At 44.7% G+C, this 20,288-nt stretch overlaps 1 protein-coding gene across 1 annotated transcript in view; it reads right to left on the bottom strand.

Annotated features, from left to right (window-relative positions):
* The window catches only part of NCK1 (NCK adaptor protein 1), a 95,768-nt gene that overhangs the window by 38,801 nt on the left and 36,679 nt on the right, over nucleotides 1-20,288 (bottom strand). Inside the window, exons 3-4 of the mRNA XM_066598068.1 lie at nucleotides 17,423-17,467; nucleotides 6,668-6,914 (exon numbers count right to left, since the gene is read on the bottom strand). Coding sequence (XP_066454165.1) covers nucleotides 6,668-6,896 — 229 coding nt within the window. The 5' untranslated portion in view covers nucleotides 6,897-6,914; nucleotides 17,423-17,467. The remainder of the gene's footprint in view (nucleotides 1-6,667; nucleotides 6,915-17,422; nucleotides 17,468-20,288) is intronic.

Raw genomic sequence — 20,288 nt, 5'->3', positions numbered from 1 at the left:
TTGGCCCAACATCGTGTGTGGAACAAACGTGCAGATTCAAGGCCTCACACCACTTTTATTGGGACACCCCGCATCACACCTGTGTGCACCTCACACATCGTGCAAGGCTTTTGACTCCTCAATCAAAACAATGGGCGAGGGAACGCCCAAAGATAGGACATGCCGCGATTTTTTCCCACACCGCAATGCGGGGGACAAAAAAAAAAAATCATCCAGGAGAATATCCCAGATTATTATAGGGACATGTGCTATCCGTGGACAGTTCACAACCCAAACACACGGCCCTCTGAACAGGCCTTCAGGGATGCTGACCGTCCTAACCTTGCGGCATTCAGACAATATTTCCGCATTAGATTGCAGCATCTAGGATATTAAAGGGCCTGGATCATAATTATCTCCAACCCCGGCCATTAGATGTCATCTGTGGTGAGCATGCAAGCACTGCTGTTGTGCCCACAATCTGACTGACGTCACTGTGCGTCATGTTGCGGTACGACACTACCAACACATGGCGTACATTAATGGCCCTCTACATAATGTGAAGAAAGCCTTAGAGAAGCGATGTACATTTCCTAACCGGCGGCTTCAGCAAACAGCGCCATTATTCTACTGATAAATCTGCACTTTTGTTTTCCTAAAGCCGTGACCACCGGATTAGATAATACGTCAAATATAAAAGCGCTTTAAACCTGTTTTGGTTTACGTACGGCCAATGTCTAGCCGTAGGAAATTCCTCAGCCTGTTAATTAAGGATCGTTTTTAGATAATTATAGCTTCTCAAAATATAGTTTCTTGACAATTGCAGGGGAAACTGGAGAGGATAAGAAAAAGCAACAATTACACAAATCTATTCAATTTCACCTACAGTAGCTTTAACTGCAACCACTTGGCAAAGAAGTCATGACGTACCCCCATGTATGCGCCAGAGGGTCATATATGGATACGCTGGGGGGATATTGTGTATGATAAGTTGTGATGGTGGGATGTCAATACTCCACCTCCAATATAGTATAGACATACCATTTAATGGACAAAAGTATTGGGAAGCTACAAATGCAAGTTGAAGACTCTCACTTGTACTATAACAGAGGGCCTTGCTGGAAAGCTTGCCTAGAAATAAAATGCATTTCACACAAGGCAGGCCGTCTGCACACGAACAGGTCGGATTCTGACTGCAGGATACCACAGCGGTACCCAACCTTGTGTCCAGCCGGTGACCCTCCGTGTACCCGTCAGTACAGACGGTCTTCTGTACTGTGGATGCTCTGGACATGCAGAGTACTGATTTCCGCTCGTGGGCAGATAAAAACGCTTTTGCATAGCATGTAAATGTCTGGTATTTGCTGCGGAATCCAGGGCGGACGCCGGCCCCAATTTCGCAACACAAATCTGGCCGTGTGCAGGCGACCTAACAATTAGGCTTTCGTCACATTAGAACCAGCACTTGGAGAGCAGAAACCTAGTACCCTGGACAGAACTTGGATGGCATATTACTGGACTTTTCCGCTCTGTCTCACGCTGACCAGGACGGAAACAACGTTCGATGGAGGTTGTTGTCTCACATATTACCCCCTAACGCACCGTCCAGGGTCTATTCTCATACGGTTTCCTGCATAAAGGACATAACCCTGGGGAAGCAGCGCTGGAGAGTGGAAACGTAATGTGAAAGAAGCCGTATAAAATAAGACTTGACTGAGCGACCCTCTGGTTTTGGACAAACCAAGATGGTCATACTACTTCTTTAACTACCTGATGTACACTGTGCATAGTATACATCGGTAGTCTAAGACACTACCTGAGGCTCTGATTGGCCAGAACTCCTCACATGGGCAACATTGGTTAATCAAACCAGGTGTGGTGTTTAGAATAATGTCGCATGCTAACAAAACAGTGTGTACCAGGTAGTCAGAGAAGAAGTGAGGCCATCTTGGCTTGTCGAGGGCCACAGGATTGCCTTAAAGGGGTCATCAAGCTCCAAAACAGTTTTCTCAAACTTGCTCAGGTGGAAAAACAAAAAAACAAAGCCGTCCAGTCCTCACCCGCTGAGCATGCAGTAAACGGCAGCCGGGCATTAGGTGAAGGGCGGATGACGAATGTTTTTCCACTAAGCCGAGCATGTTTCAGGAAGAAAGAAAAAAAAAGTTTTAGTGCTAGATAACTCCTTTAATAAATAGATACAACTGAAACCTACCCCTTCTAAGCTGAATATTTATTCCAGTTTGCAGCCAGTTAGCAGACATTGCAGATGCAGCTTAACCCTTTCCAATCCAATTTGTATCCTGGTTTTCCTATATGGATTACTTTTTCTGCTGTTATACAATGGCGCTATATGCTGGCTAAAGCCAGTACTGCATGAGGTGACATGTTGGATAGGCTTTGACAGCAGAGAGGCTGTCAATATACAGTAAGAGAACCCAGACGGACGTCTTCCAACATCGGAGCTGTACAGCCTTAAATCATAATCTCTTAAGACGTCAGACAGTGGATTGGAAAGGGTTAAACCCTTAACGACTGCACATACATCTTTTGGTGTGATTGCGGGAGTCTATAGCACCCGGAGGCTTGGATATACCCTCTGTGTCTGACAGTTACGGTGACCTATGAGGCTCAGCTACACAGACTTTCTAATGCACTGCTATACTTCATTATAGCCGTGTACTAAAAGAATTAGTAACTATGGCGAAAATCAAGATAAATAAAATAAATAAAAACACACAAAATGGTGACAATAGCTAGATTTGCCTATTTCACCTTACAAAAGTGATACCATTAAAAAAATACAGCTTGCCCTGCGATAAAACAAGCTCACATCTGTCTGTGTCAATGGAAAAATTAAATAGTTCTGGCTCCTGGAAAGAGAACAACTTCACCAACAATCCAGTTCCTGAACAAAGGGTAGTCCACGGCCGCATCGGTAAAACCCGCAGCGTTTTACCAATTTTGTCAACATCGGGTCTACCAGCTGAGACTGCGTATGGCTGCAAGTGCACAACACGCACATCTGCAGTGTGATTATTTATTTATTTTTTTAATTCCAGCTATTTTATAGTGGGTTTGCATCTGAATCCAGCACCCGTTTCACACGCTACCTATAAAAACGTGACTCGCCCTGCATGGTACGCAGAGAAATAGAGCATGCTGCGATCTATTCCTCGTGTGCATCGCTACGCAGTGTCTACATGTACACGGATCAATGAAAGTCCACTGACTCTATTCACCCTGTACACTCATAATGAGCCCTAAAGAGCATTTCCCAGAAAGGAAAAAAAATAGCCCAAAGCAATAGAAGTCCTAAAAGCGTCAGCTAAAAACTGTTCTGTTTTCAGGACAGCTGAGTGCCAATGATGTCCACCATAACTTCCACAAAGGTAGTCGCCCAGCTGTCCCCAATCTTCAGAAAGACAAATATCGGGCACTTACCTTATATCTACATATATAAATCACAATTCTTACAATCAAAAACCATCACGTACCTCACTATAAGGCTCCCTGTCCACGGCCGCTGCTGTACATCGCCAGCGATATCCCACCGCAGGGGAGCGCTGACAGGTCTGACAGATCGGCTCACCACTGAGAATCGTGGCATGCCGCGATTTAGATCCCGCAAGCGGAGAATCGCTATGTGCCTCCACTCATGGGCGCTGTGGCTGCACTCTCCATAGCAACCCTATGGAAAGCCTTCACTGCATTACCCACGGCCAGATTATCGCCGTGGGTAATGCAATGAACAATCGCCCGTGGACAGGCAGCCTAAGGCCGGATTCACACGGGTGAATGCGCTTTGGCACGCACATGAGCTTCGCGGTTTTTGCTGGAATGCGTGATGCTATTTTGTGTGAGCATCGCCGTATTTACTGCAGTTTTTTATGGGCACGCAACAAAAAAAGAAGCCGATTAAAATGGCCAAATAGTCTAATAAGTTTGTTTTTTCTGCACAATTACGCTGGCGTACTTTGCACGCATTTGCACATCTATGGGGACTTTTGGTGCATCGATGTGCGGGAAAATGGGGCATGCTGCATTCGCTTTTATTTTTTTGTGACCAAAATGCGCAGGAATGTAAACGAACACATTGAAATCAATAGGTTCTATTTGCTGTGTATTGCGCACGCAAATACTCCCATGTGAATTCAGCCTAAGGCAAATAGATCAGTCGGTCACCGACTAAATTGTAGGACAAATCTGGCACAGCGTCATGATTTTCGTTTCAAAAAGAGGAAGCCCTGGTGCCAGTGAGAACGGAGCCCAACAGACTGTTCCTAAGAAGCATGCCTTCCATTGTAGGAATGGGGACAGCAGAGAACAGAGCACTTCCTGCCGCACTCGGTATTACGGCTTAGGGGTCAAATGCTTCAGTAGAATGGAGTAAAACCGCACAACCATGGGAAACACAGACCAGAAAGTTACTTGAAAGGGACACAAGTCTAATGCTGTAACACTGCGAGCGGATGGTGCATGAAAGCTTGGGACACCCATCAGTCCTAGGCGGACCCCATTAACTAGGATGTTGGTCCCTTGAATTTGCTGCTCCATTCTATCCTGCATTAACGAATACATGAGGAGACTCTCCTGGCGCCCGTTTATTAATAACGGAGCCTGTGATGCAAGCCTGGAGAACAGAAAAAAGTTGGTTCCTATTTTAAAATATTGCAGTACTTTCTCTCTCCTCTCCGGGGACAGCAATATTGGAGGAACATGTTTATTTCCTGTATTGGCAGGGGAACAGCAGGGTGTGTGCGCGCCGCAGCAGCTGCAACGAATGACCGTCAACGGACGGAGAAACTTCAGATAATTAGTGTCCAGAAAATGATGGAATAGAAACCCCTTCCCCGGAGACCAGACTGACAGCATATAGAGTCTGGTCTGTGTATCCAGACTGACGGCATATAGAGTCTGGTCTGTGTATAGTGTGCCCCCACTACCTAGGGTCCTGCAATGCAATAGAGCTGTCATTAAGAGGGGTTTCCCATTACTTAACCCCTTAGTGACCAAGCCGGTTTGTGCCTTAATGACCAGGCCAAATTTTGGAAATCTGACGTGTCACATTGACATAGAATATCTCCGTTAAGGTTTTGCATATCCAAGTGATTCTGACATTGTTTTTTGCTACATACTGTTCTTCATATAGGTTTTACACATACGGTCGAGTGAGCCCGGCCTCAATCTGGTTCATAAAAGCAGCAACTGCTATAACAAGAGAGGCAACCAAAATAGGGATAATTCACCCTAGAAAAAAAGACTGGTAAGGGGCGACCAAATAACCATGTATAAATACATGAGGAGGCAATACAAGGATCTCTCCCATCATCTGTTTATACACAGGACTGCGGAAGAAGGAAAGCAGTTTTCATCACCAACATAGAAGGGGATTCTTTACTGTAAGAGCAGTGAGACTATGGAACTCTCTGCCTGAGGATGTGGTGATGACAAAATCTATAGAGGAGGGGACTAGATGTCTTTTTGGAGCGCTATGATAGTACAGGATATAGACATTAGGTGACCAGTGGGTTGTTGATCCGGGGCTTGGAGTCAGGTAGGAACTTTTCAAATGTTGATCCAGGGATTATTCTGACTGCCATTATGGAGTTGGGAAGGATTATTTTTGCCTTCCTCTGGATCAACAAGAGGGTGTAAACAGTCTGAACTAGATGGACACTTATTTTTCAGCCTTGCACACTATGTTACTACGCAAGTTCCAAAAGATCTCTCATCGAAACAACCCATATCCATATAGGCTATTCATATGACATTCTATGATAATGCTAACACATTAGCCTCGCAATGCTAGCTGCAACTTTCCTATGAGAATAGCAGCTGATCACTGGGGTATTCGTAAGTTCCAAAGCTAATTTCTTGGCCAACTAAAAGTGTAACGGCATGGTGATACCCCATGTTTGGTGTGTGCGCAGCATCGGGGCCCCCTGCAAACTCCGCGCGAAAGAACACAGAGGGTCCTTCAGCATTCCTCATGCACAGCTGGGAAGGCACTTTCCATTTCAAGAGAGGCCGGTTGTTTGATGAGATGTGGGACTGTTATAAAATACAAGCAATGCCAACCGAAGAACGCTTCATGTTTGTAGGATTTCATAGTGAACGCTGAGCAGCTTTCCATATTTCTATACAGATGCACAAAAATAAAAGCAAAAAGCATCCCTACAGTTCTAGAGAGGACCGGTGTCCGTGGTCATTTCCAAAACGCAAGTCACATATTAACCCTTTCCAATCCACTGTCTGACGTCTAAAGACATTCTGATTGAAGGTTGTACATCTCTGACATCGGTAGACGTCCGGCAGGGTATTCTTACTGTAGATTACTGGCCGCTCTGTTGTCGGGGGCCTCTCTGGCATGTCACATACTGCAGTACTGGCTCTAGCCAGCAGATGGTGCCATTGCATAATGGCAGAAAGAGAAAGCCCCCTAGGAAACTCTGAGTCCAAGATTGGATTGCAAAGGGTTAAAACATACAAATAGATATTTTTGCAAAGCTCTGTATTCCACAAAGGCCTGTTCTACACAGAGCCACAAATACAATACGGAGACGTAAGAAATCGGTGTGTACCCTGCGGATTGTTTCCCGGATGGTGAATTTTGGAGAACTGCAATTTCCCTCCAGAATCCTGAACAGCGTATTAAATAGCGTGATCTATAAACCGTGCGCACACTTACCCAATGTGTCCTTTAGATTCTTCACTATGGAGGCCTTGCGAGCACTGTTTTTTCTCTCTACATAGTTGGAAGGTACAAAGCCGGTTTTGTTCATGGAGTTGCGGACGCGCCACCAGGATTTCGAGTCATCCAAAAGGAGGAGGCGCTCGTTCTTTTTGATGTCCAGTTCCTGATCTTGCTGGGCCACGTAGTCAAACTTGGCGACCACAACCACCTCTTCTGTCGTCATCTTCTAATCCTATTGGCACTGAAATGGAACAAACAGGCAAACATTAAAGGGCTTGTTCTTTTTCTCCACATTATTGAGGATTCCCCCCTGCCCCAAGCTAAATGTAACCAATAGGCTTCTGCTTGTTCCCCCCCCCCCCCGCCCTCACTGCCGACAATGCAGCAACCTATCAAAAAAAAACTTTCGAGGTTGTGTTCACACCAATACGTTTGCTGCAGATTTTGTTGCAGATCTGCAGCAGCTTTCAGCCCTCCAATGTAAATTCTATTGGTGCGATGAAATCAGCTGCGGATCAGCGCCAAAACCAATGACAAACCATCACATGGCGCGGACTTTAAAGCAGATTTTGGTACTTAATTGTTGCAGATTTTTTTAATCCACATTAAGTTCTCCCCCGAGATTCCTGAGTGTTTTGTGAGATGCACAGAAAATACATGTGAAAAGAAGCCCTTATTTTAAAACAGGTGCATTTACACGGGTGATAGAAAAATTGCAGTATGTCCCATTTTTTGGCTGTTCTGTTCAGGAATTGCCCATTATTCCCTATAGGGAAAAAATAATTTAAATTGCATTCGCATGTAAACGTGTGTTTCATGCAAATGCAATTTTCTATTTTTACCATTGAAACAAGGCTGCCCGGGCGAACTCGACATTGTTCGCTTGTTCAAATGATTTTCAATTACGATTTTCTGTTCGTGGGGGAAATAAAAACGCTTTATTTGAAAGCGAATTCTGTGCGGACAGCTTCCATTGAAGTCAATGGAAGCCGTCCGAGCGACGGCCATTCCGCAATCATTGCGGGATCCGCGTCATCTGTACTGCGCGTGTGTGCCTGCCAGCTCATGCACGGTACAGATAACAAGAATCTGGACAGGTACGCAGCTCTCCCGGCCAGGCACAGGGTCAGATTCCGCATGCATACTGCTGTGTGCCGACAATCCCATACACTATCTTCTCTTGTAGGCTCGAGTAATAAGCACGCTGTGTGGGAGAGGCACCATTGAAAGTAATGTACAGTTAATTACCACGTATTACGCGCCCAAAACCCATGTGCAATATGTGGCAAAAAAAAAACAACAAAACACCCATGTGAGGCAGCCCCAACTATCACACAGCAATATAAAGCAGCATAGATTTACAGCACTGCAGGGGAAACAGCTGGTGCCATGGGCCCAATGTCCACGGGTGGATTTGTTGTGTGGAAATCGCGCAGGACACCCGCGTGAAAGATCCGCAATTCAAACCAACCATAGAGAAGCATGAGCATGCGCATCTGAATTAATGCATGCGGATTTGTTTTGCAGATCTTTTGGTCCAGAAAAACCACAGCATGCTACATTTCTGCACAGACCGTTTCCATTGAAGTCAATGGAGCTGTGTGATCCGTGGCTCGTCCACAATTGACATTAAGGATGGGCCGTGAATCCTGTGGGACAGCAGGGGTTTGGCGGGGGGGACCTGTAGAGCGCATGTGCGGCGGCTGGCATTTCTGCACACATCCGCGTTACAGAAAATAGAAGACCTAGACAGGCATGTGCGGTGGCGGGCAGCCTCAGATGCCACTGCGGGCTCTCATGCGGAATCCGACCCGCCTGTGAACATGAGGCCTAAGAAGTTAATATGAAGGAAGCGAATTATTGTGACAAAATGTCACACGGGAATACTATTATCCGAACAATCGCTTGAAAGAGCAAATGCAAGTGACAGTCGCTCCATGTAAACGCAGCCACTAATGGCGGTGAGGAGCAATAAATCACTTGCTAGTAGTTTTTTTTTAGCGAGCAGAAATAAAAGTCACTGGTTGATCAGATGTCATCGTCGTTCGTATTTAAATGACTTGCAAACTAATTTGCATGGAGATGCCCGCCATGACTGATATGTTGGCAACCAGCTAATGAACAATAAGTGCTTTGTGTAAAAACCTTCATACAACTTTCACTTATAGGTAAGGTGAGGTGTGCGGCCTAGAATGTACCATATGGGGCTCATCATCTTTATCAGTCAGGCGCCGATCCCCATGGAGCGGCCCCAGGAACAGGTACGACTAGTACACAGCGATTTGAGGGAGTTTGTGTGCTCCATACTTGGACTGTAGAGCCAATTGGTGTGAAAGTTCCTGACTGGCCAAGCGATGCGAGCCAACCGTCCGCTCCAGGGAGAAGGAATCAGCGGCGGCTTTCTGGAGTATTGTTTCCTACTAAATAGAAGTCTTCAGCTTCCTGTTTCTTAGTCTAATCAGGCAGTACACGAAGCGGCTGTCAGGAAGGGAAGCGGAGGTCCTGAAGTTCACTGCACAACCAAGGACGTTTATTTTTAATATCTGAAGGTCCTTTCAGTAACATCCACAAGCTATTAACAAGCCTGTAAAGAAACAGCAGGCACAGCTTACGGAAATCAGGATAAGGTGTGTAATGGTCCTTAAGGCCTTGTTCACATGGGTGACATGGAATCGTCGCGAGAAGAATTGCAGCGATATCAGATCGCTGGTCCGTGGAATATCACTTCGGTTTCTTACGGCGATAACACAATTTTGTAGTGGTACATGGTCGCATGTGGTGCTACAAAGTCACGCGACTTTATAGCACCACATGCAAAGATTTTTATTTTTTGCGGGGGTGAAGCTTGAAATAAGCCCTACCCTGAAAATAAGCCCTGGCTGAGAAAAACGAAAAAAAAAACAAACAAGTATGCATTACCTTAGAATCGTGTCTGGGGCTCCGCATCAGTTTCACCCAGTTCCCGACATTGTTCTCTTCTGGCCGTGGATTAAAAAATCCCTGCAACCTAGAATAGCTGGCCTGATTGTCTGACGCTTAGCCAATCAGAGCTAGCGCTTGATGAATGGCTCATCAGGTGCTGGCTGTGATTGGCTAAGCATTAGCCAATCAGAGACAGCGCTTCCAGGAGGCGGGGATTTTTAATTCCCCGGCCAGAAAAGATGTATAGTGTCGGGAACCCAGGGAAAAGATGCAGCAGAGCCGGAGACCGCTTCTAAGGCGATTTATGTGGTTTTGTCTTATTTTTCCCTGCAGTTAGGGCTTAGGTTATGGCTTTGACAGTAAGATTTCCTAATGTAAAATTTGCATCGCCCAAAAATCGCGTTTTCGTTCGATGTGATAAAGGGGAAGGCTCCATAGGGAAATATGGGCTACAAAACCTCACGAGCCACGTGCATATTACGGGACCTGCAAGGTTTGTGTGTCAGGATGTTGCATCCTTCAAAACATTGCATGTGTGAAGGAACCCATAGGAAAGCATGGGCTTCACATATATGCAATTTGTAGCATTGTCGCAACGCAATATAATTGCACGTCTTCGTCGCCCATGTGAACGAGGCCTAAAGTGTAGTTTTTTAGGGCTTGCCAAATTTGCCATTACTGCAAACTACCAATTATGGCACTTTAACCATCCTCCAAAGCCTTAAGTTGGGTACATGCTCACGGTGGCAATACACAATGAATAGCCAATACATGCATGTTAAGGTCTTTTTACAGTCAACTGAATAAGCGAACAAGTCTTGGTTAGCTCGTTTGCTCCCGTGCAGCCAGTTTAAGACCCTTTAGCATGCAATGATTGAACAGCCGAACGACTAAAGGAATTAACGACTTTTGAAAATTTTGCAGTTGTTTGCTTAGGTGGTGGGTGTTTATGCGAGGCAAACTCTGGCAGGAAGGATTTTAATTAAGTTGTGTGAGGAAAATCCATTGTCTTCTCATGGCATGAGTAAACAAGTAGTTATTATGTTTGGAAAGGTAAACACTCACCCCCTGTCCTCATGTCTTCCAGCCATTCAAAAAAAAACAAAAAAAAAACGCAAGAAATGGTATTCAAATGGAACGCATTTGGAACGGTCTGACTGCCATTTTTATTCCGGCTAAAAACCAGCAATAAATAAGTGAACGAATAGCATGTGACTGCCCGTGTTTACACGTAACAATTATCGCTCACTTTAGCTTGTCTGAATGAATATTGAGCAATAATTGTTGCGTGTAAAGGGGCCTATAAACATGTAGATACATCATACACTCGTTCAAACAAGAATCATTCAATTTGCTATTGCAGCGAATGTGTAACACTGAACAAGCACGTTTTAAACCGAATGATAAATTTACAAGCCAACGATTGTTTTTATGCCTGCAAAACATGAATGAATGAAAAGTGAACAATTGTTGTTCAGTCGCTGGCTTGTGTTTAGATGGAACAATTATTCACTTTCGCTAGTTTGCACGGTTTTTTGAATAATTGTTCCATATAAAAGTACCTTTGGCCCAACCCCTCCTCCCCGCTCCATACACATGCACCCTCCGTCAAGCTTCCATATGTTCTCAAGGTAGAGAGGAGTAAGCCACTGCCAGTCGCTTACCTTCCTGAGAACAAGAGCATCAGGCATGTTGAAACCCAACTGCCCAATCATATTCTCTCCTGACATCGGCCAATGGGGGATAGTCAAGAGGCCCTATATAGATTAGATTATCGGCTAATCTGACTGAAATCAATGGGTTCAGCTGGCATTAATCCAACATATATAGCCAGGCTACATACGAAGATTTTTTAAAGTGCATCACTGCGTTCATTAATGTAAGGAGGCGATTTTAGGCCTCTTAGCAATATATTTACTTAAAGGGTTTATCCGGGCTTTTACCATTGATGACCAAGAAATTCATCAATAGTCAATCAACTGGGTTCAGTTACTCAGGATCCCCAGGCCATCGGTCAGTATAGAAAGCAATGGAAGCCGATAGCACTGTCCATATTGCAGCAACCTGGCTTGGTACTACAGGAAGAACTCCCATTGAATTCAATGGCAGCTGAAATAGGAATAGCAATACCTACTTCCAGTGCTGCCTGTACTGGCAGTATTGCCAAGAATCAGCTGATCAGAGGAGATCCCAAGCAGCAGATGCCCACCAATCAACTATTGGTGACCTATCCTGAGCATAAGCCATTACCAATATCAGTCCAGTTAACTACTTTACCCAATTCCAAATATTTTTAAAGGTGCCCATACAATTAGACTAACCAAAACAATTGTTTGTGTTTCGTGCACCAACAATCTTTCATAAAAGAACGTTCCCAGAAATCTCTTTCATCTATTGTTTGGCATCACTCAACATGTGCGGCCAGTATGAACAACTGTGATGGCCAATATGGACTAAAATGTCTATGGCTGCATCTGCAAACTATTATTTCACTACAGTTCATTCGTTCAACAGTTGTCCAGTTAGTAATCTACTTCTATCTAATGTGTATGGCTAGCCCCTATCCCTTTAATCAACTATGCAGCTGAAGACTGATGCTATAGAAAATCCATCTCCAGCTGCATAGATGAATAGGGCCAATGGGCACGGATGCTATTCACTGAGACTACAAACTTCTATAGTTGTTGCCGACATAGTGCGTTAGTTGCAAATTCAATCCCCGAATGGTTCAGGTAGCTGGCTCAAGGTTGACTTAGCCTTTTATCCTTTCGAGGGCAGTAAACCAAGTAACCAGCTTCAGGTAAAAAAATTTCCTGAAAGCGCTGCGGAATAAGTTGGCGCTATACAAACAAGATTTTTTTTAATGACGAGTTTTATGTCCTTACGCACGGTTATAATCTTTAGCTTTTGGTCAGGAGCATCAAGCATCATACTCACACACAGTAAGGGCCCAATCAGACTAGCCTATAGAGTTTGCGTTTGAGATTATCAGGTGTAAATTGCATCGGACAGCGCACAACCACATGCTGTCCGATACCCGCGGACATCACATATCGGATTCTCATCATTGATACGGATTAGAATAAGACATTCTGCAATTGTTTTCACACGCGCACCAGTTATATGTCCGTATGCTGGGGTACCCCATGCATTGGGTATTCTGGGAGCAGAGATGATGAATGTAGTTTCTTGTTAGTGGGGACCAATTCCCCGTACCTGCCCCCAGCAAAAAACAAAAGAATATAAAAAGTTCAGCAGGGAATATAGTTGGAAAATGTCGGCAAGGTAATCCGTAATATCGTACAGGCTATTGGCGGGTGACTGCCTAAAGAAAGTCAGAATTATTGTGAACTATGAACTTGGAGACACTTCATTCTTCTCACGCTTCCGCCATCATCTCCTCCACATTCCAGACAGCCAAACTCCGTTATTTTCCAAGAAAGGTCTCTATCTTCAAAGAATGAAACTTGAGGGAAGGAAAGAAATGTGATGCAAAACCCTTTACCCAATGTGGTTGAGCAACCAAGAGAAAATAGTCCAACGTGGTAGCTATTGCGAAAAGAGAAAACAAACCAAAGACTAGATTGTATGCAACTCCGAGGGCAGAAGTCAAAAATCACACAAAAATGGAGCGCATCGATTTACATGAGGATAGTCACATGAGCTCTTTTTCCCCTCAGACAGATAGTGCAAATTGGAGAAAAAAGAAAAAAAAAAGGGGGGGGGGGGGGGGGGACGCATATCCCATTTTTTACTTCACCCACATGATGCAGGTGCAATCCAATGTGCAACTATGGGGGCCATTAAAAAAAATAAATTAAAATAAACGAACCATGCAGAGCTTTCAGGTCGCTCTCACAGGCGTTTTGCTTTTACAGGGTTTAGCGGGTGTTTGATTTCAATAGGGTTTCTCAGATGAGCGTTTTAGCGAAGTGTTTCTAATGCACGATAAAACGACCGGTTCGCTCTATTTTCGTTCGTTCAGGGCGATTTGACGTACCACTTCACACATTGCAATGATGGGGTGTGTTAAAAACGCTGTCAACCGCGGTCAGAAACGTCTTTCTAAAACGCTGTCAATTGCCGCATTTAAAAATGCCCACGTGCAGAATCCAACCTTGTCATATGAAGCTGGCCCTACACACAAGAGGGTCACTATAAATCGGTGCACCTGGAGCTTTAGAGGGGCCCATAAGGTCTCTGATCCCCATATCAGGAGACCAGGACTATAAATGACACATTGTAGTTGGGGGCCCTGCTGCAGAACTACCATCTCTGCGGCAGGGAGGATAGCAGGACTGATGGTGCAGGATATAGTGGCCTACCTCAGTGTAAAGCTGGCCATACTCATTTTGCCGGGACCAACTGATGATCTAAGTTTCTGTTCATATCTGTCTATTTGATGCCTCCAGCACACATTCATCACAAAATGCAGGACAAGATAGCGCAGCATGAGGTTTATAGGGTCCATTGGGTGCGATCATGTCAGTCACCAACTACGGACAAGAATTAAGACTTTTCTGGTTGTTCGGTTACTACGACATTACCAAGCAACAAAACGCGAAAGCGCTGGTGTGAAGTCAGCGCAACGTCTATGTTGACCTCCGGACAGCAGTTGGATGAGAAGGATCGGGCAGGTCAACTTGTGACAGTTTTGTTCTCAGGGCGATAAGCAACCACTAGAGAAGTCTGGCAGTGGCTTACTCCTCTCTCCACATACATATGGCCAACAGATATCTAATGTGTATGGCCAGGGGAGGGGGGGGGGAATGTGTTTAATAGCCCATCTTTGGAGAAAGACATAATATACACTGATCCAGTGCTTAGGGGCATTTATAATAGGAGGGTCCTAATGACATAATGACCAAACTGTATAGGCAGACTAATTACCTTACAGCGGCCTGTATTTAGTGGGTCCCTAAGCTACTGGGCGCAGCACTGCATGGCACCACATGCCATCAAAATAAAAACACCCTCTGTGTTGCCCTGCTACAAGCACTCCGAGTCAATATACCGGCTGTTGCATACTTCTTACTTTGCTCACTTATACAGTGCATACATATTCCACAGCGCTGCACACACAGTGGGCCCCATTAGTATGGAGTGCGAGAGGAAACCAGAGTAACCAGAGAAAATCCATACAAGCTCCATGCAGATGTTGCACATGGCTGGATTTGAACCCAGGACCCCAGTGCTGCAATGTAATACTACTACCCATTGAGCCACCATACTGGATTTCAGGGTGGATTTTTGTGCAGATTACTCACAAAGTTCCCCGGGTTCAAATGAGTGATAAAATCGTGCGATTTTAAGGTGATGCGAGAGCGTGTGAAACCACTGATACGAAGGCCATGGTTTTCAATGTCTTCCTTCACGTGTGAGGCTTTTCTTTCACAAAAAAAATACAATAAAATCACAGCATGTGCCATCTTGCTGCGATAAGCCTTTTTTTCCCCCCTCGCCCACGTTTCCCCATGGGACCTCCAAAATTTTGCAATGCACGAAATTGCAGCGATCGAGCGTTGCATTTTTAACATTGGCAACTCCTATTGTCTTTCACGTGAGAAAATCTCAAGCGGCAGCGATGTGAAATTATTGCAGCAATATCGCATTTTTGTACTTGAGATGTTTAAAGGGGTTGTCCCGCGCCGAAACGGGTTTTTTTTATTATTCAATAGGCCCCCGTTCAGCGCGAGACAAACCCAATGCATGTGTTTAAAAAAAAAACGTTTAGTACTTACGCGAATCCCCGCGCTGCGGCGACTTCTTCCTTACCTTAGCAAGATGGCCGCCGGGATCTTCACCCATGATGCACCACGGGTCTTCTCCCATGGTGCACCGTGGGCTCTGTGCGGTCCATTGCCGATTCCAGCCTCCTGATTGGCTGGAATCGGCACACGTGACGGGGCGGAGCTACGAGGACCAGCTCTCCGGCACGAGCGGCCCCATTCACCAGGGAGAAGACCGGACTGCGCAAGCGCGTCTAATCGGGCGATTAGACGCTGAAATTAGATGGCACCATGGAGACGAGGACGCTAGCAACGGAACAGGTAAGTGAATAACTTCTGTATGGCTCATAATTAATGCACGATGTATATTACAAAGTGCATTAATATGGCCATACAGAAGTGTATAACCCCACTTGCTTTCACGGGACAACCCCTTTAATGCTTTTTTCTGCAAATATTCTCATGGTGATATCGCACTCGCCCGTGCGAAACTAGCCTGCGTGTTTACTTATAGATGTATGGAAGGGACCGTGGCACGTATATCTGAACAGAACATGGCAAGAGATTAAACGCAATCGGTCACCAGGTTCATACTGCCCGAACCGCAAACAGGTATGCTCATTGCGCACTTTGAGAGCTTCTTATGTAGGGCGGCCGTGTGGATCAAAAGACAATTTCTCTATACATTTTTAAGAGAAGCACGATGCGAGTCTCAGGAATGACTAGAGAAAGTGACTTCTGGTCCGTCTTAGGACTCGGCGAGTCACAATGGAGCGAATACAGTGATCAGTAAGGGTATTAACTACACTACCATTTAATTTATGGCCACTGTTCCTTTAATATTACATTGTATCTTACAGCTTCTCATATTGCTTAACTCTGTGTTCTAAGAAAAGTTTCATGGATGACGGATAAAGACATAAGGAAGTAGAAAGTGTGATGCAAAAAACTTTTACCACATCTAGTTTAGCAATGCAGAGAACATTCTAATGCTGAATGTATTTGTTCACAGCAATGTGGTAGTCTCAGACCGTGACTGCCCGTATCAGAGCAAGCCAACACTTTTCATAAACCAATGTGGGTGCCAAGGCGAGATCAACAACTAAGCAAGGAGAACGGGAGGCACTTTAGAACATGAATCCTGCTGAACACCACCCACATTTTTGTCAAGGGTCTATCCCACTAAAAACATTTATCACCTATCCCATGATTACTGAGAGTCTAAAATGCTGGGACCCATAGGGGTAACGAGAATGGTGCAACCCAAGCTGTGCGCATGCATGACCAACGCTCCATTCACAGTCTATGGAGATAACCAAGCAATGCAGTAGATTTCCATCAGCCCCCTGATAGTGAATAGAGTGGTGCTCATGTGTGTGCCATGCTGCCCCAATGTATGACTAAGTACAGAGAAGTGTATAAAATAGGTTTGCCATAACCACCCAAACCAGATCAGTCCCTCAAGAGGAGCACCAGCCCTGAGAAGGACGACCCCACTATTAGAGAGAGACACGAACCAATCCAAGACTTACTGACGGCTGCCACGAGAAGACAAGTACAAAAACCACATGTACAAAACTGACTGAAATCCCTGTAGCTGAATGATAGAATGGCAGAGGGCTAAACTAGACTAACACAGCATGGCCAGTACATTAACAGTATAAACAGTACTCTTCAAACTTAGGGTCCAGTTTATGTACACTACAGCAACAACGGATAGTCAGACTGGGTGGCTAGACAACCAGGCCAGCCTAGCAGCGTTTTCACTAGAGGGAGATATTACTCCATTGGGGTTCAGTGACCAGCGCACCACATGATCCGGAGTTCCGCGAACCTGAAAATCACAGTGTTGTGGACGCCGTGACAAAGGTAAAGGCAGACAAGGAAATATAAACCCAATCACTATGAGAGCTTCTGATTAGCACTGTTTACATGGCTGGCTAAAATAAAAAATGGATTTGGCCATTCTAGTAGTCATGGTCAAGACCGCATACATTCGCTAAGTGATCTACAGTACAAAAATAAATAGCTATATATTTCTCAATCGAACATGTGACGGTAAAAAAGTACAAACATTCTGAAGTAATTATTTGCATACCTTCGGCACATCAAATCTTTCAGGTTTTCAAATCCAGAGAACCACCTAAGGGAAGAAAAATTAAAAAAAGTTATAAGAAAAACCACACAAAATAACACATGGATGAAAACTATGACACATAACTGCAACTGGAAAACTGCTTCACAACCACTCTGTACTTCCTGGTTGCAGCTGAGCAGGACATGTGACTGCTGCAGCCAATCACTGGCACTGCTGTGGCCAGTGATTGGCTGCAGCTATCACATGTCCTTGTCAGAAGCAACTGGGAAGGTTGAACAGAGTGGTTGTGAAACAGTTTTAAGCCATGGAAACTCAAAAAGGACATCAAAATTAGATGTATTTACCTTGATACATTAAGAGAACGACAGAAAACCGCAGTTTAATGTTCCAAGATATTTTTGCAAGGGTCATAAATTTTTAGAGATTGTCTAATCCCTCATTGGTGAGTGATAAGGTGATTAAATAATAAGTGTAATACTCACCTGGCCTCCATCCTACCACAAGTTACTTGTTGACTCATTTCAAGTGCAAAACTTTATATCCATCACAAACCCCACAAGACCGAAAAAGTGAGATTGTGAAGAGGAAGCCACTTACCACAGGTTGAAAATTCACTGCATCAGCAAAACAATTGCATTAGCTCCCTAATCCCCAATATCCAGTCTTTCAAACATGAAATTGTAGTGCAGATCTAGCCACATGTTGCATTGATTACAGCAACCTGCACGGTTTTCAGAAGGGATTCATGATAATCCCACAGATTGCAGGAGCCCGCAGCAAAATCTGACCCGCCCGCAGACGAGGACACTGCTTGCCTATCCGGGTCTTCAACTTTCCTCACTACAGATTTGTGCAGAAGCGCCGCCTGCTTTCCAATGGAATCCGCGGCCCGTCCTCAATTCAATTGGATCACATGGCTTCCATTGACTACAACGGAAGCAGTCTGTGCATCCGTAAAGATTCTATCTATCAAAGTAATGCATCATTTACCCCACATGATGAACGTCAGAAGGAAGAAGAGAACATCATATGCATTCCAAAATGGTACCAACGGAAACTACAGGACGTCCCGCACAAGATGAGCTCTCGCACAACTATATAGAGGGAAAAATAAAAAAATCTATTGCACACTGAAGATAGTGGCACAAAATCATTTTAAAAAATGAAATATCTTTGGAGAGAAGGAAAAACAAAAAAAAAACAAAAAAAAAAAACACACTATAGAAGTTCGGTATTGTAGAAGTCATACTGACCCATAGAAGAAAGTTATGTTAATTTTGTTGCAATTCGTGCACCGTAGAAACAAGAAACACTGAAAGATGGCGAAATTTCATTTTTTTTTCTCGATTTCTAAGGCACAATATTACCATTGAAAAATACAACTTCTCCCGCAAAAGTCAAGCCCTCATACAGCGACGTCGATGAATAAAGGATTTTTTTTAAAATTTTTAAAGGGGAGGGGGTTACTATGGGGTTAATTGCCTTGAGCTGGGTTTACATGAGCAGATTTTAATTGCGGAACCCACGATCGCCATCTGCACAGAACATCCGCAGTAAAACATGTATTTTCACGTATTCATTCATGCTCACGGAAACAAACCGCAGTGAAATGGAGCGTGCAAAAAAGGTCCTCAAAACAAATCTGTATGCTTTGATTCAGGTGCGGACGCCCATGCTTGCCTAAGGGCAGCTTGATTTGCGGATCTTCCGCACGGGTGACCCATGCAGATTCCACAAATCAGATCCGCCCATCCAGGTCTTCTGCCTCTTGTAGTGCGGAAGCGACAGGAGTCGGACATGCGCAGTACAGGGTTTTTGTTTTTTTAAACTCCTGCTTTTATGGGATCCGCAGCACGTCTGCAGTGTCAGCTGCGGATCGGACGACTTCCGTTGACTTCAATGGAATCCGTCCGCGGGGAATCCGCACTGAAATGGAGCATGCTGCAATTTGTTTTCCGCAAAACAAATCCGCATGCTTTAATTCCAAGGCGGACGCCCATTCTTCCCTACGGGCGGCTTGAATTGTGGCTCTTTCAAGCGGATTTCGCAATTCTAATCCACCCGTAGACATAAGGCCTTGGCTTCACACCAGTATTAAGGACGCTGCTTGAACTTCCGTTCTTTTGTTGAGCCACTGGAGCAGGTAAAAGCAATACCTGGCCAGGTGGATGTGTCCTATAACGGGGCCATACAGTGTTGACCACACCCCATTGACTATAATAGAGTCTGGGTTACAATACGCTGTCCGGCATAAAGTCCTAGATGCTGCTCTATTTCGGCCGGTATGTTACGCCGGATCTGTGCCAGAGTCTCTGAAAGGAACTTCTGACACAGACATGAACTCAGCCTTCGGGTATTAAAGTCAAGCAGTTTAACGGTGAAGTAACATGACTTTCATGTGATAAACACTACAGTTGAAATGCTGACTTGGGCGGTGGATACGTTGGCTGTCTGAGTCACTCGAGGCAAAACTGAGGCTAAGGCAAACAAAGAGGAAGTTCTCAAGGAAGAAAAAAATACATATTTTTATCTATTAACCACAACTTGCTGCGTTCTTATTAGCAGCGCTCTCCCCCTGTCATCGCCGTGAGCAGCCGCAATCAGGGCTTCCGAAAGTTATTTAAGAATTTACCGATTGCCGGCAAAGATGATCAAAAATTATCAATTTCAAAAAACTATAATACGAACATTTTCATTACACTGCAAATACATTCAATGCGTTAAACCGGGAAGATATCTTACGTTCGCACCCCCTTTTACACTGCTAGTTGTGTGAATGCAGCTCCGGAGCCGACTTCACACTTTATGAAGTAAGATACGAGATGAGTGTTAAACCACAGGAACACCCCAACCTTATATCAGCAGC

The sequence above is a fragment of the Eleutherodactylus coqui genome, chromosome 1 (genome assembly GCF_035609145.1).
Source record: "Eleutherodactylus coqui strain aEleCoq1 chromosome 1, aEleCoq1.hap1, whole genome shotgun sequence".
NCBI lineage: Eukaryota > Metazoa > Chordata > Amphibia > Anura > Eleutherodactylidae > Eleutherodactylus > Eleutherodactylus coqui.
Note: the sequence above shows the minus strand (reverse complement) of the source record. Positions and strands in the feature narration are given on the sequence as shown.